The sequence below is a fragment of the Panthera uncia genome, assembly GCF_023721935.1.
Source record: "Panthera uncia isolate 11264 chromosome A3 unlocalized genomic scaffold, Puncia_PCG_1.0 HiC_scaffold_12, whole genome shotgun sequence".
Lineage (NCBI taxonomy): Eukaryota > Metazoa > Chordata > Mammalia > Carnivora > Felidae > Panthera > Panthera uncia.
In genome coordinates, this window is record NW_026057579.1 from 8,149,300 (window position 1) to 8,173,644 (window position 24,345).

The 24,345-nt window shown below is 41.8% G+C and overlaps 1 protein-coding gene across 6 annotated transcripts in view; it reads left to right on the forward strand.

Annotated features, from left to right (window-relative positions):
* The window catches only part of SLC8A1 (solute carrier family 8 member A1), a 381,275-nt gene that overhangs the window by 351,540 nt on the left and 5,390 nt on the right, over positions 1–24,345 (forward strand). For all 6 annotated transcript variants that reach the window (XM_049651871.1, XM_049651875.1, XM_049651874.1 and 3 more), the window contains one exon: positions 3,805–4,080. In XM_049651871.1, coding sequence (XP_049507828.1) covers positions 3,805–4,080 — 276 coding nt within the window. The remainder of the gene's footprint in view (positions 1–3,804; positions 4,081–24,345) is intronic.

Below are 24,345 nucleotides of genomic sequence, written 5' to 3' on the forward strand. Positions count from 1 at the left end.
ATATATACACACACACACACACACGTGTTTTATATATATATACATGTATATGTTTTATATATGTATATATGTGTATATATACATATATGTGTGTATATATACACGTATATATGTGTGTGTGTGTGTGTATATATATATTTCAGATACCTTGTAATGCTGGAGACCTACAGAAGGAAATTTATCTCTCTGTCCCTCTCTCTCATACACACACACACTTATTTTGCATTGCACACTTATACATCATGAAGATAATTCCAGAGGACAAGATTCAATTTTGTTTCTAAAAGCCTAGAAAGTAACCTTAGGACCCAGCATGTTGACTAACCAATTAAATAATGGCAAGGAAACGCAGTACAATCCCAAGTGTGGGAAAATAATGATAACTACCATGATAATTATTATCTTGAAATATCCTCACTTTGAAGAGATGATCTAATTACTCCCCTGCACATCCCTCATGGGAAAGGTGTTATTATTGCCATCCTGAAGACAAATATAATGTCTACTCTCGATTTACAAGTGTCATTTCTTCAGAGAAGCTTCACTATTTGCTTTTTCTTCATAATGAGTCTGAGACACCCCAAATTAAGTAATTTTGTAGAATTAGAGGCAGAATAATGTTTCTATAAATAATTAAAATCCATGTTTTCCAAACTGCTTTAATCATATATCCTATGAAATTACAAACTGTCCAAAAATATAGAGGATCATATACAAAATAAATATAACCAGAAACTCCAGTGTTTTTCCTGAGCTTCCGTGGGGTATTTTTGCAACTCTCCCATCTTTGGGATGGGGAGTTGGGAAGAAGAGGAGTTGGGAGAAATTAACAGGATTCTCTTCTTCCTCTTTCTTTCCAATAAGCCCTAACAACAGCTGCTCTCACAGTGAGTTCTTCTGGAACCAAAGCATAGGGTGAAAGGGAAATGAGAAGAAAAGTTAGAGGGAAAAAAGAAGAAATGGATAAGCAAATAAGAAAGGACTGGGTAATAGAAACACTGAGTGGCTGTCCTTAAATATCAGTGTCATGACCCAGGAGGCTTCCGAAGGGACTGTATTAGTTTGCCAGGGCTGCTGTAACAAAAGACCACAGCCTGGGTAGCTTAAACAACAGAAATTTCTTTTCTCACAGTTCTGGAAGATAAATGTCCAAGACCAAAGTGTTGGTGGGTTTGGTTTCTCCTGGGGCTTCTCTCCTTGACTGGGGAGAAGGACTGCCTTCTTGCTGTGCCTTCACATGGTCGTCTTTATTCGCATGCATCCCCGGTGTATGTCCCAATATCCTCCTCTTAAAAGGATACCAGTCTGATTAGATTAGATTAGATGAGGGCACCCTAACAGCCTCATTTTAACTTAGCCATCTCTTAAAGGCCCTATTTCCAAATACAGTCACACTCTGAGCTTAGGGCTTCACCTTAAAAATCTGGGGGAGGTAATTCAGCCCATAACACGTGCTTTTATTTAAAATCATCTCCTTTCAGGCAAGATGTTACAAATATGTAATCAGTGTACAAAATGACACTGAAGGAGATGGGTGTTAAAAGATAAACTGAGGCACATTAAGAATTTCAAGAGTTTATTGGAGCAAATATGTATTGGAATCAGGCAGAGCCAACCCAAAGTGGTTTAGGGGGCACTCAGCCAATAGGAGCTAGGAGAAAGGCCTTTATACAGCAGAGGAGGAAGCAAAGCAAGGAAATTATTTGACTGGCTGTTGCTTAAGTGGTTGCCTTATTTGGTAAAGCCCAGGTGGCCGCCTGTGATTGGTTGCTCTAAAATTGTTTTCTCAGACAAGACTGCATTTATGGAAATTGATCTGGTTTAGGTTTTGATTTGCTTACGTAGATTACCAAAGCATTAGAGCCACCCTAGTCCAAGGGCCTCCTTCAGTGACTTTAACATGGTTAATAATGCTTTCTTACTCTAGTTAGTCACACATTTTACAACCCACTGGTTGACTTGAGTTCCCTACCTACCTAGTCTCCAAAGGTGATTCCATTCATCTGCTGGGAGCTTCCTCCCAACACTTTGTTGGAGATGGTCCAAAGCCTCCAAGGGGAGTCTGTTTTCTCCACAGATCCCCAAAGGTTGTTTGCATGATGAGCATGTGCTCATCAAAGAGAGAGCAAGCCATTGCCTCGTCTCTCTTCTGTGAGGTGACAGGTGACAAATGGAGACTTTCTTCTTCTCGTGTTTTGTGAGACACCCTCTTCCCTCGAATCTCCTCTGCTGTAAGGGTTTTCCCAGTAATGATCTGCACCAGATGGCTTCACCACTGGAGTGCCTCACAGAGTGCACACGCATTTGCTCCTTTCTGGTAGTCTCCGGTCACACAGTCAGATGGGAAGTCTGACAGCCTCACCTGCTGCTGCCAACTGCATTAGTTGGACAAAGGGGATCTTTGGTGACAAGATTTGTGGGGGTTGGGGATGAACAAAGTCCTCAAGGAGTTCTTCCCAAAATGGCACAAAACACATGAAATTATATTGGCCACCACTTCAAGAAGAGTTGACATTCAGTATCCCAATTTTCAAACATGAGAATGAGAACTGTATCCCATTCTAGAAGAAGTCTGTTTTAGAATGCTATTATTGATTTCCTGGTTCCTTTAAGTAATAAGCTTGGTGCATTTCTTTATGCACTGATTGTAGGATGTAATTGGCACAATTGTGCAGTGTGTGTATATATTATGTAATTAAGTAGTTTTATAAAGTCAGTGGAAATTCATGCATGCATTACTTCATTTAACAAGCACTTAGCCAGCTTATCACAGATGCTGGAGATGGGACCAAACACTAGGGACACAAAAATGAACAAACTCCTGCCCTCGACAGGCTCACAGTCAACTGGAAAAGAAAGTGAATGGACAGTCTGGAGAGAGACTGGTTGTTGAGTGTGCATCAGAATTGCCTGTGCCAACCCTCTTCCACTCCACCCCCAGTCCTCTAGTTTCTGATTTTGTGGGGCCAGGAATTTGCTTTTCTAACAAGTTCTCTGGTGATGCTGATATTGCTGGCTGAGGGACCACAGTTTGAGAACCCTCATCTAGTGTCACAAGTGCCGGGGGGGGGGGGGGGAATGGAAGTACTGGCTGGAGGGCAAGGGGGCCATCAGAGGTTTCACAAAGGAAGTGAGTTTTAAGGGATGAGTGGGGAAGGGTAGGGAGGGAGGGATTAGGACATGCCAAACACATTTAGTTCTAAAGGACAAAAGTTGGAGAAAGTACATATGGCTTGAAAACAAATGCAGATGATTCCATTTGGCTAGGATGAAGTTTGAGTTTGAAGTAATTGCAAGAGATAAAGCTGAAGAAATGTGTAGGGCCCAGAGCTGTGATTGAGGGCCTTGTTTGAACACTGTCCTCTAGGTGATTATTTCACCATGGATCTCCAGAGCCAGCCTTCAAGCTGGAAGGAAAGAACTTTGGCCAAAGGGCTCTGTCGTAGTTACCCTGCATCAAAAGAAGCTTCTTTCTGAGCCTGGCACAGGGCTTCCCAGTCTGTTGGAAGAAATCCTTTTCATTTCTCTGAAGGTGATAGGACAGTAGAAAGGGTGTGTTGATGGAGTATAACCAGAACTGGGTGGGGCTTAAGTATTTGCCAGTGACCGGTGAACCACAGTGAGGGGGTTATGTCAGTAGTTTAATAATTAATTGACTAATTATGATTGGCTCTTGGAAAACCCTAGGCTTCAGTCACCTCTAATGACCTCCTGGTTACTCAGGCCTAGGAAGGAGGCAGTTGAAGAGAGGAAGAGCCCAATTAGTGCAGGTTGTGATGAAATGTGCTTCATTCCTGTCTCCAGGGGAAGATGACGACGACGATGAATGTGGGGAGGAGAAGCTACCCTCCTGTTTCGATTATGTGATGCATTTCCTGACTGTGTTCTGGAAGGTCCTCTTCGCCTTCGTCCCCCCTACAGAATACTGGAACGGCTGGGCCTGTTTCATTGTCTCCATCCTCATGATCGGCATACTGACAGCTTTCATTGGAGACCTGGCTTCCCACTTCGGATGCACCATTGGCCTGAAAGATTCTGTGACTGCGGTAGTGTTCGTCGCGCTTGGAACTTCGGTACCAGGTAGAGAATGCATTCGTATATGATTTCCCCCAGACGTGGAAGCCCATGTGCCTTCCTGACCTTTTCTTTCTCACAATTTCAAGGACTGTGCTAACAAACCAGGCTTATGAAAGACAAGAGCCCAGAGATATAAATAATGTCACTGCCAGAAAACTGTCATGGCAGTTTTCAAGGTTAGAACGCTGGCCAGTATCATCATGGTGACAGGAAAGCATTCCCAGAGGGACTGCCTGGCCTGCGTGGAGAGAGCACATTGGTTTGATGGATAGATCGATAGATCAGCTTCCCATTACAATTAGCACTTTCAAAAACACGAAATCACAGGATCATCTTCAAGCACAAAATTTGTCTTTTAGATATTTACTAATGTTTGGATAATTTCCATGAAACTGTATGGTTGGATACCTGAGATAAATACCTACTGAAAACCTGATACAATATTCTCTTGACCCAAATGTTAATGGGAATAAGTTTACAAAAAAAGTCGACATTGAGCAGGACAGGGAAAAAGTAATTCTGGCCAAAGCGAGCAGGGCAGCTACACATTTCGTGGATGTCCCTTCGTGCATTCCTTATAAGCTGAATTTTTCTTCCCACCTACAACTGTAGTTCATTATATTTGCTCAGACTTCTAAGAAATCCTCCTCCCAAACTTGACATTGACAGCAGTAATTTTCAAACTTTGGTGAGCATCAAAATTACCTGGGAGCCTGTTTAAAACAATGCAAATACCCTGAACCTACCATCAACCTGAGGAGTCAGAAGATCTGGAGGACAGGCCCAGACAAATGTGTGTTTTAAGTTCACAGGTGATTCTGGTGCACATCAGAGCCTACTGTAACTGAAGTTCTGGATCCAGTCCCCAGCCCTAGTTGACATCATGGCAGATATACAGCTAACCCTGGCTTTTGGTTTTGAGTCTGAAAACAAGTACGGCTTAAATCATGTATATATCTCCTCACTGGAAGTTACTAGCTGTTCTTCTGCACTCCGACATTTATCATCTCAGTGACTGTGGACAAGTCTCTGAGCCTTCATTCGTAAAATTGGGAGAGTCCTATATAACGTGCAGAATTGTGGTACGGACTGGAGAAGACACCTATAAATTACGCATCTACTAAAACATTTGAAACATAGAAGGAATTTGATTAAAACAGCAGCTTTTGTTAATTAGTTATTTATGAACGGCCGAGGACGGTCTGACCAGCGTAAGTTTGGACAATTCATCTTTGAGTAACTGGGAATAAACTGTCCAGATTTACACTGGTGAGCTATATTACACATGGTATTATCCAACTGATCGACCGTTTGGGAGTCCTGATCAAGGGGTCCGGTGTAGTTCCGGTGTCCAACTGAGATGATGGAGGCGCCAGAGGATCTAGGGGGTACTTTCACTCCTGCCATGGAGCAGGACTATGCAGTCTTCCATTTGACTGCTGATCCTCGGGGGGGGGGGGGGGGGGGGGGTGGGGGGGCGGGAAGCAGACACCCTCTCAACCCCAGCTGTTTCTAGCAGTTTCCGTTTTGATCTTTACTTTGAATTTTTTCCCGAAAATAACCAGAAATTTAGCAAGCAGGAGGAGAACCTTAAAATATTCTTATTGCGAGTTGTTCTGTTTAGAGAACAACTGTACCAAAAGGAACAAAACATAACGGCTATCCGTTGCTCTATCTCAGGTTACTATAGGAAACTATGCTTTGGAAGCTACTCTCCCTAAGGCTGGTGCTCAGGTTAGCACGCACTGTTGGCCCTGGGTTTAACCCTTGAGGAGAATATGTGCAAATTAGGGTAACGAAAGCAAAACTTAGGTCTCTCGTCAGCATTACTCAAAATCAGCTTACCTCTCTGGAAACGCAGCAGGTGGTCCTACCAAACGCATCTCCTGTTTTCGAAAGGATCAAACGCATCTCCTGTTTTCGAAAGGATCAGAAGAAATGATTTTACTAAGTCAAATCCTTGTTTCTAAATATTTACATTTTTTAAAAATCTCCCAGCTCCTCATTTCAATACCTCAAAACTGGTTCCTTTCCCTATACACCAGTCTTCCAACGTGCTTGTGTGCCTCTCGTTTTAAACTCCTGAAAAGTGTGGCAGCCATTACCATATCATTAAGTTTTGTTTTTTTTTTTTCTGGAACGTGACATGTGGATGACACTAAACCTCAGTGTTTGGAGGGGTCATTGTTCTGCCACTTAAAACCAGCTCAGAACCCAGGTAGGGGCGTCAAGAGGTAAGAAAGCCTGTTGGGGAGAATCCAACAGAATCATTAGCTGTCAGAATGGTTTCCCTTCACCGCCAAAAATTCTTCCCATCGGGAAACAGATTCCTTCGCTCTGCTACCTGGAGAATTCCTGTAATTTGCTGCAATATTAGCTGCGCAGCATGCTCCGCACACAATATATTCACAGGTAATCTCATCATATTTATATAAACAGACATCCCCCCCAAAAAAAAAGCTGTGCAAATTGAACGAGATGCTGAGCAAACGTAATATTTCTGACTTGATTCTTCAACCCTGATGATTCAGAGAAGTGCCTTATTATAGCTTCTGACTCCTCAAAAAAAAAAAAAAAAAAAAAAGATGCTATTGTTCCCAGATGACAAAGCCCCGTTGGTACAGGTAGAAGAATAAAGGAGAGACTAGTTCTTTTCACCGAAAGCGTACCATTAATCGGCACTGGTCCTGAGACCCCGCTTTTTCTCTAGGCTGATGTCTTGACACTTTTCCTAAAGCAGAAGGGTTCCCGGCTAGTGTTCGATGGGCTGCTTGCCTCTTTGTGGTGAGACCCTTGAACTCTCAGCTTGGGATGGCCTGCCCTAAGCAGGATTAAATATTTAAATATCTCAAAGTTGGGGTTTTTTTTTATATTTTTATCATATTTTTCAAACTCTATGTGGGGAAAAGAGCTTCTCCCTCATGCCACTGGTATCAAATACTCATTCTAGACTATTGGCAGAGGAGGACCCCTGAGGGTCTGCACTCCCCCTCAACATTAGGTATGCTGAGATGACCTTAAGGACTCACACCTGCTAGCAGAGCAAGAGCCTTCTTTTCCAGAGAAGAGGGGCTTCCTGAATAGTCTCCTCCCACCTCTAAATGGTGGCATAGGCAGAGCCTAGTCTCCAGTTCCCCCTTCCCCATCTGGGCCCATCACACCAGTCTCCATGGCTTAAATGCCGCCAACGTGCCAATGATTACCAAACGTGTATCTCCAGTCTCCACCTTCCTGAGTTCTAGATTCATATGCCAACTGCCCTCCCTATATTGATGCTGGATGTGGATGTTGGGGCTCCAAATCACCGTGTGCAGAGTGGAACGGCTTTATTTCCACTGCCCAGCTGCCTTATCCTTCAACCAAACCTATTCCTTCCAGATCTTGCCTTTTTTTCAGGAAAACAGTATCATCATCTACCCAGTGTCCTTGATTTCTTTTTCCTTGTCCCCATAGTCAAGCCATCCTTAGGTCCTGCAGATCTTACCACTACGGCACATCATGAGGGGACCACTTAGTTCTCTATAACCAAGTCCAGACAGGCCATTCTCTCTGACTCCTACAGTAGCTTCTTGTCTCCATGCTTCTTCTAGGGATTGTTTTAAGATGGCAATCAGACCGCATTTCTGCTTACCATCTTCCCAGGGCTTCCTACTTCACTGAAGATAAACTTCAAAAGTATCCTCCTGGCTTACAAAGAAAGCCCTATGTGACTTGGCCCTTGCCTGTCTTTCCATTGTTTTCCTCCTTGTTCTTCAGCCCCACTGGCCTTTTTATTGTCCTCCACACATCAAGTTCGTTCCTTTCTCAAGGTTGCACTAGCTGTCGAAAATGCTCTTCCCCCTCCATTTACCCAAGACTGGTTCTTTGTCTTCAATTATAGTTCATCCTAAATGCCACTTCCTCGAAGAGACCTTTCCTAACCACACAATGTGAAGTTGTTCAAACAATTCATTTGTGTTATATCACCCTTTTTCCATAGAGTCTTTATTACCTTCTGGATTTTTTGGTTTATTTATTTTTGAATGTTATTGTCTACCTCTTCCCACTGAAATGTAGGCTTCATGGGAGCAGAAACCTTGCCCTTTTAATGTCTCTCTCTCATATTTTTGGCTTCGAAAATGATGCCCAGATAACAGATAATACAATTGCATGTGCCCATGTGTTTGGCCGTGTATGTGAATGTGTTGTGTCTATAAATGGACAAATCATCCATTGACACTTTATTATGAGTTACTCAGATGACTTTCTTAACACCTTCTAGAGACAAGTAAGAAAGTTATGATTGAGGGAGATGAGCAGTAGATACTTTTATAGTGTGGATTATTCTTGAAGAATATATTTGGGCAGGTTATTGTAGTAAGAAGGGCAAGGATAACTAGAGAGCAGTGAGTCTCCTCTTTCATAATGTGGCTATGATGGGAAGGGTCATGAGGGGCAAGATATTTTTTGCCTCTTTCTTCATTCTCTTCTCTATCATCCCTGACTTTCAGATCCAGAACTCAGGCCAATACTTTTTAAACTTTAGGTATATTTTGTGTAGTACTAATTAGGCATTCTGCAGTAGCCTGACTTGGGACCATAACTAGGTTATGTCAGATTGTTTCTATGGGAAATAGGCTCGAAATCTCAAAGAAATTAATGCAAGAAGTTTAGAAGCCAGCCATTTTTGTATGAGGCAACACCTACAGCACATACTCTTTCTGCATACAATTATTTACTTGGATGAAATTGGGTACATTGGGCCAAAATATTCCAGCTTCTATATCACATTCCAAACACAGGGGTTCCTTGCATCTCTTGCTTCTATTGGAATCAAGTAGGAGCAAGCATTCTTCCTTACAGAGAAAACTCTTAGATGTTAAGGAGTTGGGAATATTTTGACTTCACTCAGTCTACCTTGGTCGTGGTCTATACGTCTTGATTAGGCTTGTGCCTGAAGCTGGCCTACTGCCCCTTGTATCCTCCCATTAGGAGCTGTTTACTCCTAGGACCACAACAGTTTTAAAATTGGGCATTCTAAGGCTGCTTCTTAGCCTCTGGCATTGTTAGATTTCTCTGTTCACTTCCAGTGTTTTGAATATCCTTTGAGTTTTGTCAAGTAGGAATTATTTCATTGTGGACACTTTAAATCATGAAGAGAAAGAAAAGAGATGATCTTAGGCATTTTTCCCATTCTGTATATAGAACCTTTTTTTAAAAAAATAAAACCTTATTTTAGAGAAAACGGATGCTATTTTTAAGTTACATTACTTCCAGGTTTCTAAACACCATAGGAAGAATTTGACAAAAAACTAGTTATGCTAGCTGTTCACTATGTTTGCTTAGTGAAGTGTCATGAATATGCACCAAGGAGGTAGAGAGTTTTAGAACTATAGGTACAGAGCTTTAGAACTGAATCCAGGAAGCTGGACTTCCAACCATTACTCATTGTATGACTGGAATCAGTTGTTTGACTCAGCCTTGGTCTTCCTGCCTGTAAAACAGGCATGATGATACATGGCAATTGGTTTAAACTTTCTTTTAATGTTTTATTTATTTTTGAAAGCAAGAGAGACAGACCACGGGCGTGGGAGGGGCAGAAAGTGAGGGAGACACAGAATCCGAAGCAGGCTCCAGGCTCTGAGCTGTCAGCACAGAGCCCGACGTGGGGCTCGAACTCACAGACAGCGAGATCGTGACCTGAGCCGAAGTCAGATGCTTAACCGACTGAGCCACCCAGGAGCCCCGATACATGGCAACGTAAGCAGAGTTGATGGGAGGATTAAAGTAATATGGATCTCAGAGCACTTTGTCAACTGAAAATTGCTATAAATCTAGGAAATAACATTCTCTACACTGACATCAACTCTCAAAATGTCAAAAGGAATAGAAACCATCAGAAAATGAGAAAGAATAGGAAAAATATTATGATCAGGGAAGGAAACTTTTAAAACTTTACCACTCCACTGTGTGTTAGGCAGACACACTGTATTTATATTATCTATTATTTCATCTAGATCATATCATTAAGTTACGTGAAGTGATTTTTGTCTCCTCTGAGATTTTCTTGTCCCTGAGACCCAACCATTCTCTAAAAGTGAATTTATTTTTTACCTCTTTGGCATTGTGCTAGAAAACATTGCTTATATATATATATATATATATATATATATATATACACACACACACACACACACACACACACACACACACATATACACACACACACACTATATGTGTGTGTATATATATATATATATATAATGCATATATATAACATATATAAAATATATTATTTATTCATGGTTAACATGTTTTGGTTTTTACTTTCCTAACTTCTAAAAACTCTGAAAACTACAACATTATAGAGTATACTTGAGTAACAAAGACATTACAATTTATTAAATCCTGCTGCTTTATTTCCCAGGGGATCCTAACATAACTAGTATAGTCATGCAGGTTATGCCTCTGTTTAAAAGTGGTGCCTCTGTTTAAAAGTCCCTTTATCGTGTAAAGAGAGCACCAATATCCTCATTTACATAATGAAATTAAGGCCCACAGAGAATAAATGATTTGCTCATATTCAGTCCAAGTTTCAGTCGATGACAAATTGTCTCTCCTTATCATAATCTGGTACTCAACCACTCTTTTTTTATGTGGATTTATTTTTAAAGGATTCCATATTTTCCCACATATCTTATAATTTGTGGGAAATTACTTCTTTCTTTGCTTCAATTTAGTATTTCCTACTTTTAAAGCATGCCACGGTAGAATTATATTCAAGCTCTTTGAGGTCAGGCACCTTATATCCTTATTCCTTTGGCATGGAAAGCACCTAGTAGGGTACATGCTTCAAAAAATTACAGAAATGATAAAGGCCTATTTCTATACCCATAAACACTTAGCATTTCCTACCTGTACAAATTTAAAGGAGGTTTGGTCATTCTGGGCCGAGACCAAAGCTTCCTGTGATACACGGCTGTGATACACGGCTGACCAGGCACGGGGGTCAGGATCAGGAAAGGCATATCGGGGATGTTCTCCCAGCAGTCACGTTCTGCAGGCTTACTGGAAACTCTGGAAATCAAGCCGTTTCCTAGGTCTCTGAGCAGGAGTAGGAGCCTGGGAGTAGAATCACTAGAAGTAAGTATCCAAGGCATCTATCAGTACATCCACTCAGCCTCCCCCTTACTTAACAACAGAGATGGGGTCAGAAGGAAACACAGCACACTCAGATACTCTCCTCAGGGTAAATTGTATCCAGCCATTCCGAAATCCCACAGCCATCTGATCTACCCTGGAGAATAACGAGGAATCCGACTGAGACAACCATTTCCTCTCCCTCCATCCTACTTCAGATAGATGTGGTGTGTTCATTTCTGGGTTCACGGATTAACTGGGAAACAGCCTCAATATAAGAATTATGCAAAATCATCTCTTAGTGGGGTATTCGTGGTTCTCCACAAGACGGTATAAAAGAACATGAGCTTTAGAGTCAGGTAAACGTGAGTTCAAATCCACCCACCCCACCTGTAGAGGCAAATCGCTTGACTCCTGTCAACCTTAGTTCATTAATCTGAATAACAGTAATGGGGACATGAAAATCTACCTCAGAGTCGTAGTGAAGATGGCACGAGAGCACCTTTTTCAAGCACCCGGTACAGGGCCTAGCATATAATTGGTGCTCGAAAAAAATATCAGATCTCTTTTCCTTTCTACCTCAATGTACTGATAAATAGGCTTAGGCCTCCCGGTAGTTAGCTCAGCTATATCACAGCAAGTGAAAAATAGCAAACCAAGTAAGTTTGCAGCCCATCTTCATTACGAGATCCTGTGTTAGGAATTCCTACATTAGGAATTCAGGTTCGGTGGACATTCTCAGTTGTGTTCCTGTTTCCTGCAATTTTACCCCGAGCTTTTACACTCAACATTGGCATTTCAACTCAGACGCGGTTGAAGAGAACGTACCATAGCTACATATTATCTGTATACGAATTTAATCGGGTGATTAACATTTCACAACAGCTTAAATGGAAATGAAAACAAAATTGCTTTACTCTGCACCAGGATTTCCCCATGGCTATAATGTTGGTTCCCCCAGGAAGATCCGAAAGGGCAGGTATATTTTATTTCCAGATACCTGAATAAGCAGTCAGTTTCTTCGCCACCAAGAAAGGTCAGGACTGCTGAAAATGGGCCCTCTGATCACAGTCAGGCCAAGAGGCAGAGCCACCCAGGGACACGGCCAGAGGTCCAGCACCAGGCTACCCTTAATCACTCAGAGGGCTTTCCACAGGACCTTCTCTCACCCTCATGCCAGTAACCAGCCAGCTGGAGGTAAAACGCTCGGAATGTTCCAGCACACTTTCTCATGAATAGGTGATGTCATAGGACTTGAAGGAAGCTTACAAAAGCAAGCATTTCTAAGGACAGAGCGAAACAAAGGCAGGCTGGATACCAGATTTCACAAGATTTGCTCCACAAATGGCACAAGAACTGCCTGTTATTCTAAACTAAAACACAGTGGGGAATAGACTAAGTGCAACGGACCCAAAGCATTTTTGTAAAAACCTGGGAAACACCCATTTCAAAACTATTTGAATCCCTTATTCTTACAGCCCAAAAGAAGAATTTGTATTTAGTACTTACAAATTTTTTGTTGGCAATTGCAATCTTTAATTTGTATCAAGAGGTAGCACTGTATGGGGTCCCTGGCATGGAGCACAAGGCTGGAGGGGGACCAGGATGCTGACAATGATGTCATCTACCAGGAGGTGGCCCCGGGGAGCTGAGAATGCAGCACGTGTCATGCCCAATGTGACATAAGCCTGTCTTTGGATTAGTGCCCCAATCCCACGCCAACCACCTTCACTCAGTCCCACAAAAATCATGGTGTAAAAGAAGGGAAACTAAAAATGTTTCATCCTAGTCTTCTCTGGGCCCTTCTTGCCTAGTCTAGGTCAGACAAAGCAAGGATATTGGCAGAAACATCACGCCGTTCAGTGGTGTGTGTGTGTGTGTGTGTGTGTGTGTGTGTGTGTGTTGTGTTGTATTCAGAGAGCTGGTGTTATGAATGTGCAATGCGAATGAATGTAGATTTCCTCTCCTTTTTAGTCTTGAGGTATATTCCAAAGGGGAAAAAAAAAAAAAAACATCAAGTGAAGACCTTAGGCCTGTTTGCTCCAACAGGACTAACAATAGCCTGGGTCTCTTAGAAGTGACTTGAAAATAATGTTGAGGTGATAACTTTCATTTCTCCCTTCTCACATGTGAAAATTAGATAATGAAAATGAAAAATTTCAAGACACTGTTGTGCTCTTTTTTTTTCTTTTAAATTCAGGCCTCAGGCTGCATTTTTAAACAACCTTGTAGGCATAATTTATATACCATGAAAGTCACCCATTGAAATGTAGTTAAGGGAGCTTTTTGGTTTGTTTTTTTGGTTTTTTTTTTTAAGCAAATCTACAGTGCCCTACAATCATTACCCTAATCCAGCTTTAGAACATTTCATCACTTCCCTCTTGGCTACTGACAGGTAATCCCCACCTCTACCCACATGAATTTCTTCCCTCTTGTAACTTCCCTCTTGGCTACGGACAGGTAATCCCCACCTTTGCCTCCTGCCCCAGGCAGCCACTAATGTAACTTTGAAGACCCCACAGATTCGGCTTCTTTCAGTGTTTCTCAAGGACCAGTTTGAATGTAAAAATGTCATGGATCCTCCCACATGATGGTAACTATACTTTAGTAATACATAAATGTAGGGATTTACCTCAGATTCTGTAAAATTTTAAGATAATTTTTGTTTCATTCACCATAACATCTCTATAGTCATTTGCAAACTACAAATATGAGATATTGCTTTGTGAATAGAGATATGTGCACCCTTTAAAACAATCCCACTACCCTCCCCCACAACAGTAGCCTTGGCTCATATATTTGAAATCGCTGGGGAAAAATATCACACAATGGTATTTAGAATTAGCACTGTGAATCTTGGGGTAAAACCCCCGTTTAATGATCTATAGAGGCTAAATATCCATGGCCAGTTCAGTCAGGTAATCATAACACACTGAAAATGAGGCAACTCTCATGAGTTCAGCTTCTTACTCTTATCCCCAGCCCTAGCTGTCACCCTGTAGACACTGGTCATTGGCCCCTGGATCAATACAAATCCATGAAAACCATTAGGAAGAGAGTAGAGACCAGGGCCTAGAACACAGGCTGTGAACATTGTCTCCTGCACACAGAATATTATCACTGAATTCAAAAGAAAAAAAAAAAAGCGGGCTACAAGAAAAAGCAGAACCTAATTGCCGTGTCATGGGCACCGCATGAGCAACAAAATGACTTTAAGGCTCATTGCTATTTTTAGAAGAGAAGGCAAATAAAATGGTAATTCAATTTAAAAACCAAATCTTACATGTGACTGTAAAGAATTTTAATACCTGTTGGGGATAGTGCATATCACAGACATGAAATCATTGTGCTTGGCATTTAAGCACAAAGCCAGCTGGAATGCCATCAATGCTCCTCAGTGCACAGACCTCACATCCTGCCTTTGCCCAGGACTGAAACTTAAGCTATATATTACCAGTTTATACTCCGCTTCATTCCACAAAAAGGATTTAAATCCATAAAATGCCTCACATTCTTCAGCCACCTTCTCTGGCGCATGACCCAGAAATGCCAAATCTATTGGTGGCCATATTAGATAACCTTTGTTTAACTCAGCACATATAAATCCTACGTTTCGTGCTAAGGAGAAAATAGCCACTTTGGTTCTATTATTTACAATCAGGAAATGCTGTGCCGTGTTTGTTTCCTTTCCCCTCTCTCCCTCCTGTTCTGGAGCCCAGGAGGCTTTTTGACAGGGTCCTCCATAAATTGTAAGCTATTATTAGGTTATCGCCCTAAAAACTCATGGGTTGAGACAACAAGCGAGACTTGCTGTGGTTCCAAACTGAAATGATCCCCACTGGGGTCTGCAAATGGAGCCAGCAGAGGACAAATTGTACCTTGTCATTCCTGAGTTAGAGTTGTGAAACAACAACTAACCACAAATGTGCAAAAAGATCACGAAAATGTCCTTCTCAGAAGGATTCTTTGTATGATGATGCTTCAGACAGCTGAAAAATGGCAAAGCAAAAACCCTAAACTAACCTACTTGTCCAATTAGAAGACAGCTGGTCAGGGTGCTCAGAAAGGGGTCAACATCCAGCGTGAGACCACACCAGAAATGCTCCCAGGTGCTGCTCGTCCTTTTGTCTGTTTCCGTCTGTGCTTCCAGAGTTCCACATGTAGGGAGACAAGGGTCAAACCACCTAGAAGAACCTGACATTGATAACTTCAGGACCAAGCCTTGTTTTCCTGAGAGTATGGATTAAGCCCTTTCTTCTACAACTTCTACACCTGAGCTCAGTCTACAGAGGAATAGTAGTGAGAAGTAATATTCAAAATAAAAACTGTGTTCTGACAGATGATGCCAGGAAGCACAAACTGAGTGTGAGACAATGTGGCATTCTCGATCATCAAATATTCCAGACATCTTCCCTCTACACGAGTCATTAGACGTTAAGTTTAAAACCGTTTTTTAAACAACAGATCAAAGGAAGCAGTATGATACAGTAGCAAGGCATAGGATTCAGAGCCATTTTGCATGTGTTTTGATTCATGTGTTCTACAAATATTAAGTACCCACTAAGTAGTATACCCCATTCGACATAGTAGATACAGAGGGATAAACGAGACGGATGTTTAATCCCACAAAGTGTATACCCCAGGGGAAGAAAACAGATACTTAACAAAAATAGGATAAAGTTTCAGATAGCAATGAGATGAACATTCTTGAGAAGAAAATAAAACAGGATCATGGAATCCTGGACTCAAGAGCATGTATACTCTATACACACAGGGGGTATTTTAATAGGGTAGTATGACTCCTTATACACCAATCATTGGAAAATTACCTACTCACTCAAACCTCTGGTTATCCCCCTGCAAACTTATCCCAGCAGTTCTAACCTTAGAAATTATGAAAAGGCGTTACTTTTTCTTGACCTATTCCATTACATAACCCTTTTGAGGTTTTCGGTGGTTTACTTTCCTCTCTGGCAGCTGTGACTCTCTTATTACCCCTACCAACATCTGTTCTTAGGGGATAGTACCCAACTGCCCTGGGTTTTTCTTCCCAATACTTCTTCCCCTCCCAATCTAAATGTTCCGTGTTAGTTATTACTTTGGAATATCCAACAAATGATCCACATTAAGGCATCAGTGGTGAATGATGATTTCATGAGGGCAGGGCACTTGCACTTAACACAAAAAGTGTTTCAACAGTAACCACATTTGCATAGCTTCATTGCTTTAAAAGTACATCTGTATAAATTATCTCTTTGATATCCACAGCAGCCCTGGAAGTTAGGCAATCTAGATGTGTCATCAGGTTCAGAGCGTGGGATAATATCTGGCAAGAATGGAATCTGATGAGAGATCCTGGAAACAAGCCTCCAGCATGAGAACCCGGGCACCAGAAATCACAAAATGTGGATTCTAAACCCACCCCTGCATTCACGTCCCTTCTGCCTCCTAGGGGGCTTCAGCTTCCTCCCCTGAAAAAAACAAAAAAAAAACCAACACGGCACCCACCCATCCATGCACCCACCCACTGAATTGTCAGAAAGAACAAATAGAACATCTAGGGAAGAGCTCTGAAAGCTCTCAGATGTAAAAATAAGAAATTTTTGTCAAAAGTCATTTAAAAATTATCTACCAAGAGCAGTGCTAGGTGCCTGGGAAAGAGACAAGAACAGAATATGACATTAGAGCTCAGCCTCATCACGTATCCTTAGCAGCCTGGATGGAGCTCTACACCTTACTTTCTAGTCTCCACATTCCAAATTACATCTCTAGTAAGAGCCCAGGTACAAATGATGGAAGACTTGGGTATTCTATCCCTTCCCAGAAATGTTAAGGGCACAGAGCTCTTAACCAATGAATATGCGAAGTAATTTTGTGGGTTGAAGTCAATGGAATACGCTATTAGTAAATACAATATAATGTTACCGTAACACAGATACAGAATTAAGAGAGGATTCTGGCCTTGTCATATAGTCCATCATTGCCTGACAAGAATGGTTCGAAGGAAACAAGGACCCATAGATCTCTCCCCTTCACAGCTCGTCCTCAGAAAAGTTTTATAGTGGATGAGGTTTGTTTTTCAAGATTCTTGTTCCACTCTATGGTCTGTCCTGAGCACCTTCCTAACTCTAAATTCCAGGCCAGGAAACCCCTGATGGCCAGGAAATCTCATTACTCTCGCCCCCCTCCTCACCCTGACGTCTGCTGAGATGCACCTGCTGTGTGTGCAGTATTATGATGCCTTCCCCCTTAGGATTCCACTACCATAGCCCTGATCACCGAAAGTGACCTTTACTGTTTATTGAGATGACTCTATTTGCCTGCTTTTAGTAGTGTACATGCTTTCCTGAACTCATAATGCACAAAGCAACCCCTCTCAAAAAAAGAAGGTTTATGAGGAATAAATAACTGGGTAACCATCCACAGGACACGGGCACATGTTGGGGGTCTTCAGCGTGTTATCTAGATCTGTAGACTTTGAGTTATAGCAGTATAGCCCAGCTGAAAGGGAAGTTCTCTTGTAACCTACTAAGGCTATCCGGAAGTGGCAGTGAGCGTTTCTGTTTTCTCCAAGTTATAGTACAGTTTTTCTGTCGGGTCCCACTCGGCTACCTGTAGTTCTAGCAAGGTTTGGGGCACCTATGGCTTTACCATCTCTAGAGCAGGACTTGAGAAGATTCAGACAGGAGACAGATGTTCCAGAAATAGAACAAAGCATAGAAGAACAAACCAGGCTTCAAAGGCAAGGAGGGTTGAGGGACAGAGGGAGATTATGGGGAAGGAAGGAACAGCAAGGTGGAAGACACTGACTGTTTCACGCAGGGCAACCCTGGACTGTGTTGGAGGCAACGAGTTCCAGTTGTATCTAATAAAAAAATGGCTTGGGAAAGTGACAGTTAGCTACTTGCTGTAGCCCCAAACCTGCCCTTTTTTTGCCTTTTCAAAATTAGCAAAATGCTGCTGATCTAAATCTCAACAATGTTTTACCCTCATGGACTTGGTATTAATAAAGGTTCATTATAAAAGTAATCAAATTCTGGCTCAAAATTGAAAATATCAGAACCTTGATGTTATTTTAAAAGTAGGTTCCTTCAAGCCTGTTTTTATGTACTATAATGTAATAGCAAGAGAAGCCAGGAACTTAGGAATTGAAAAAATTACTTTGTCAGTGATCTCTAATACTGTTCTAAAGGTATGAAGGGTCATCCATGGAAATAGCCCCTTCTTAATCTGTTTCTGACCCGTACAAATATTTTTCTAAAGGAGTCAGGCTGATGTTTCTCTGTACAACCATTTTAATCCTTTTCTTTCAACTGATAAGCTGTTTTAGTATTGTGTAGTTATAGTCAGAGGTGAACATTATAAGGTTTCTGGATATTTTCTTGGAACCCTTTGCCCATTTTCAAATTTCAGGTATGTCATTTAGTCCTTGTCAACACCCCACGCTCTTATGCATAAAGTCAGTCAATACACAGTGCACTTGTGGTTAAGAACATGAATTCTGGCTAGGAGCACATTAGTCTGTGAATACTGGTTTCACCTCTTATTGGCTATATAACTTTAGCCAACTTTCTTATACTCAGAGATTCAATTTTCTCATCTATCAAATGAAGATAATAAAAGTTCCTACTTCATACGATTGTCTTGTCGATTACATGGGAAGCCATATATAATTGTTTTAATGTTTATTTATTTTTGAGAGAGAGACAGACAGACACAGAATCCGAAGTAGGCTCCAGGCTCTGAGCTGTCAGCACAGAGCCCGATGTGGGGTCCAGACCCACGAACTGTGAGCTGAAGTCAGACACTCAACCGACTGAGCCACCCAGGTGCCCTGATGGGAAGCCATATATAGAGCCTCGCCTAGGAGTCTCATAAATGTTAACCATCACTGCCCTTATCACCACTATCATTTGTGGACATCAAAGACAGAAACACATTCTCCCTAAATCCTATAGGTTTATTAACCTTAAATCGCCTAGCTGAAGGAAACCATAATAAAAAGTGGTTAATATCATTAACATTCCCTTTGTTATCACCAGAACAAAGAATTCTGAAATAGGAAATATTTGCTGTGCACCTACTAACTTCCAGACACCATCCTGAGCCTTTTTGTAGTGCTTCCTTTGATTATCTTTATGGCTACATAAATAGGGATTTTTATTTTCGCTATTTTACAGATATCAGAGTCTTAAAGAGAGGTTATCCCAAGGCCACATACCCAGTACATGGTAAATGGGACCAGGACCAGGTCTTACTCCATAGCTTAGGCTCCTTCCTACTATAACTAGAGACATTATGCAGTCCACAGTAATCAGCACTGGCATTCTTCAGTAACAACAGTGGTTAACCACAGAGTAACATGGAACCAGGTGACCAAATGAACTATGGACAGTGACCTCTGCTTACTAAGGCTCTCAATGCCAAGCAGAACCAATGATTCACATGAACCCAGTGGGAACTGTGGAATACTATGGTCATCATCAAGCTGCCTGTTTACCACTTGAACAGAGACAGGAGACTTCTCTCAAGTCAGTCAACCCTGCACCCCTTATTTTGTCAGGCGCACGCTGCAACTTCCACCACAATAATCTGCATGAACCTTTTTATGTGGGGAAATAGACAAGCAGGACCCCCAAAGTGAAAGTACCAAACCCACTTAACATACATAATCTGATCCACTCCAAGACCATGTTAATGCAAGTCTCAGGAGACAACCAGGTCAGAATACCACTTCTTTGCTCCACACCCAGCTAGTTGGTTTGGGACTTCTTTCAAGGTCAAGAGTGGGCATGGGGAGGAATGAATAGAATTGAACAGAATGAATTGAATTGAATTGAATTGAATTAGCCCCATTTCAGACAAACCTTTAGAGTTCTTTGAGAGGCTCAAAAGTTGTTGTTGACCTCAAAGATTTAGAACCAGGGATTTGAGAAAATTTCAGCAAACCTCATGAAGCTAGACGTTTAAACAAGGAAGGGGAACCTTGGATCCTCTCTCAAATCTTCATGGACATCATACTGAAAAATCATCCCATTATGGGTGTGTTTAAGAGTGGAGTATTATCATGTTCTTTTGAGAGCACGGATCAAATTACATTTTGGAAGGCAGATCAAATAGCACTGTTGGTTTGTGTTCATTCTCTCCTCCACTTTGTGTTCCTCAGAAAAATAAACCCCCATTACTTTTCCCTTTTAATTAGAATTAATCTCTTTGAATTTCAAATCTCCCAGGATTTCAAATACATAACAGGAAAACAAAGTCCCGGAGGTACCCTTGCAAAGATATCAAAATGAAAACAGTTATTTGGTAACAAAACAAGGCTGGTTTTCGAAGATCTGTGCGTCAGGGCTATTCCATACGCTATCCGGGAGGTGCCATTGTCCTCACACGGATGAAGAAACAAAGGCTCTGAGTGGTTAGCGGATCTCAGTCTGGTTGGGGGAGCTTTAAAAAATACTGATGCTCCAGACAAATTAAACAGAAGCTTGGGTGGGGCTAGGAAGCTAGTATTTTTCAAATGTTGCGCTGGTGCTTCTGATTTGCAGTTGGGGATAAAAATGAGTAGAAGCATGTGTTCCGATGTGCCAACACGAATCCTCTGGAGCTTACTTACCTCTGTTCCCTTCTAAAAATAAGTCACGTCGCCATCTCCATTTCTCTGTTACACTCTTTCAGGGAGCTTTTATGGGCAGAAATCTCTGCCCATAATTTTTTTTTCAATAAAAAATTGAAGGGTTCTTCCCTTTTTCTGTTTTTACAACTCCTAACTGGTCATTAATCCATCAACATCAGTAATTCCTTGACCTATTGCACTTCACCTGAAAGTCAAATAAGGATTCTTTTGAGATCAACCAATGGAGTGCGTGTGTGAGGCAGTGTGGTTTTCGTATTTACTTGGGTAAATGTCACAACTAAAGACAAAATCTTGTTCAAAGTCCTCAGTGACAGAAGAATTCGCATGTAAATGATTTTCATTTGAATTCTAAAAAAGCAAGACAAAAAGCGCCTAGAGGAGAATAGATGCCTGCCTGCTTGCCTTTCAGTCACTAGTGAGATTAGGGCCTTAAAACTAGAAGAGCTCCATGCCATTCCATGACTCAGGCTATATGGAATTTTCAAAATAAAGAATCGCTTTGATTTTTGAGAATAATTTTATGCTTTATCGCATTTTTAAATGCACATGATCATAAAGTTAGGCAGTCTTTAAAGGATGTTAGAACTCCCTGAAAGTTTAGAATTATCACATTAAGTCAGAATTCCCCACCACTTATTCTCTTAGGATCTGGTGCTACTGGATTATAAAAATAGCCAATAATGCTGAACACTCATTAGGTCTCAGGCCCTAATCTGCGTGCTGCTCACGTTAACACGTGTCTTTCAAAACCCTCTGAAGTAGGTAAGCTTCTTACCTGGCGAATGGTGGAGCCAGAATTCTACGAATTTAAGTAAATTTCCTTCCTCCTTTGGTCTTTCATAGCATCCGTGCTGGAACAAGGTTTAAAAATAATAAGAACATAGTATAACTCAAGAGTTGGAGGGCATTAGAACTGGAGGGGCAGCCCCGGCGCCTCCATTAAACCCACCCAAGTGTTTGTCTGAGTCAAACCACCACTAGACATCACTGTTTTCCAAGAGAAATTAGCTGCTTCCCCCAAACTGAAACATCTATCCCTCTCAGCAAAGCCCCCCAAATAATGGGTGTTTGGAGCAACAGCCATTTCCCTGGCTCAGAGCCATGGTTCTCAAACCTTGGTATAAAGAAGAATAATGTGAGGCCCTTGTTAAAATGTGTCCTTTCCTAAGACAGCCTGATTAAGTGGGTTGAGGGTGGAGCCCGAGATCTTTGAACCAGGCTCTCCCAGTATTTCCCATGCCAGTGGTATGCAAACTTGACATAACGCACCAAGTTTGCAATGGTCGTCACTGCCACCATTTATACCATGGGTCACGCATATAAATGGCTGGCTGGTCAGAGGGGTTTCAAGTAAATAATTTTGCCAACGTTTATCTATTTTGAAAAGGCAAATGACTCTGGGCGGTGTGGCTTAGTTTCAAATATTGCCACAATTTGATCAATGGCAATATCTTTGGGTCTAGATATCTTTCTTCCTAGGATCTTTGAATGTTTCATTTAGGCCATTCTTTAAAATGAGATTAATCGGTTCTAATGAAGATGGGTGCTCATGTACAAACTCCTACAAAAAAAGAAAAACACAGCAAAATCATACATATGAATTTAGTATTTTGATGTATTCTGCACACCACCCAAACAGTAAACTTAGGGAGAGTCTTAGAGATATTCTAAATTTTTTTATTTTTGATGAAGAAACTAAAAAAAAAAAAAAGTGAAGTGTCTTATCCAACAATGCACATAAGAGCTACGATTGTCTCCTTAATGAGCTTCTCTACTATATCATGAAGCTCTGTACCCCCTGGTCTCTTATATTGTAATTCACAGGTCCTGGGGAAGTAACCATGCCTTGACAAGCAGGCTGGATTCCAATTAAAATCACCATCGGTGTCAGTTCCTGAGGCACAAAGTGCTTGAGGGTGGAACAGCTGGCCCCCCAAACAGAAGGCTAAAAGTCAAGAATAAATCGTCTGGGATGAAACCCTTGCTCTAGATAATAAACCTTGTGTGTGACCTACAGGAATATAATAAGTATCCGTTTTTACTGAAGAGACATTTAAGGCTTGGTCTGTATGTCGCTGTAAAGTTTCCAAGATTCAGGTAACAATTCCTGGAGGAAAGGAGAATGTGCTGACCTATTGTGCACATTGACCAGATGACTTGGCCAAGGTTATACACAGTCAGGATAGGTCTGCAGAGAACAGTGATGTCCTGACTCTGTGATGTATGGTTTAGTTCCAGCCACACTGTCTCCCGACTGAATCTTCCCTGTTGATTTACAGTCATAGGTACCAGGAGGCAGAACCAAAAGTCTAAGACTGTAGGACTAATCCAAAATGCCTCAGAATTCAAGGTGAAGTTAAAAGCAACAATTCCTACTAGAAATCTGACCTAAGCTGTATAGGTAGGAAAACACATATACGTAATTATCAACATGTCTCAGTTTGTGCCAATCACATGGGAAACCTGATTCATGTGTTAAATGGGCCAAGTTCTGAATATGATTACAACCCCTCTGAGACCACAGTGGTAGTTATTTCTTGGATTTTACTTTGGGGAATGGCATTTGAGTGGCTTTGCCTTGCTCAGCCATAAGCAAGGTATGAGCTTAGTGTCCAGGGTAAGGCTTGGCAGTCTAACGTATGGTGATGCGTTGCTCTTTGCACTAAGCAGCAGAGTAGTGACAGAAGGCAATTTGGGGAGATCCCATCATACTTTATTTGGAAAACAGAGTCGTCTCTGCTGGAGGTAAGGTTACTGGTCTGGGTTTGCATGTGTCTCTGTAATTTTTACATAGCTTTTGAATTAAAACAGATAAAAGGCCTGATGTATAACCCAGGTAAATAAAACCCAGGAGACTCAAATAGGCCCCAAACAGGTTTCACTGTTTTGATCAGCTAATTACTTCCACTACTCATCTTGTAGGGAATCCAGAGAAAGGCATTTGAAAAAACAGGAACCTGTTGTTACAAGAACTCCAATTCAGTATTCACAATAGGCTATTGAAAAACAAGGGAGGGAGACATCCCTGCAGACCCAGGGACGTCTTTCAGGCGAAAGGACTGGTCTGGGTGTTCAGGGTCCCTGGGCCCCGGGAATCTTTGATTTTACGCCTCATCCCCTTCTGGCACAGTGGCAGAATCCTCCAGAAAAGCGTAGGGTTGGAGTGGAGATGGGGCACCCAGGAAGTCCTGTGTGCCATGTGCCACAGGCCAGGGGAGGTCAGCAGGTGTGAGTGCCAGGTCGCCTGCCCCTGCAGCATGGGGGAGGGATCATCCCCTACCTCGTCGGGCCCAGCCTAACACAGCCATCTGTTCACCACCAGCTGGTGCCAACAGCCATGTCAGCACAGAACATCTCAAGTGTTCCTCCGAAGCAGCTGAGCCATGAGCTACTTTCCCTTGCCTTCCACTCTTTGCCTTCACTTTCCCTGCTCAGCTCTGTCCTTGAAAGAGAAAAGCAAAACAACTTCATTTTGAGGAGGCTGCAGCTCCTAATAACTCTTAATGATGAAT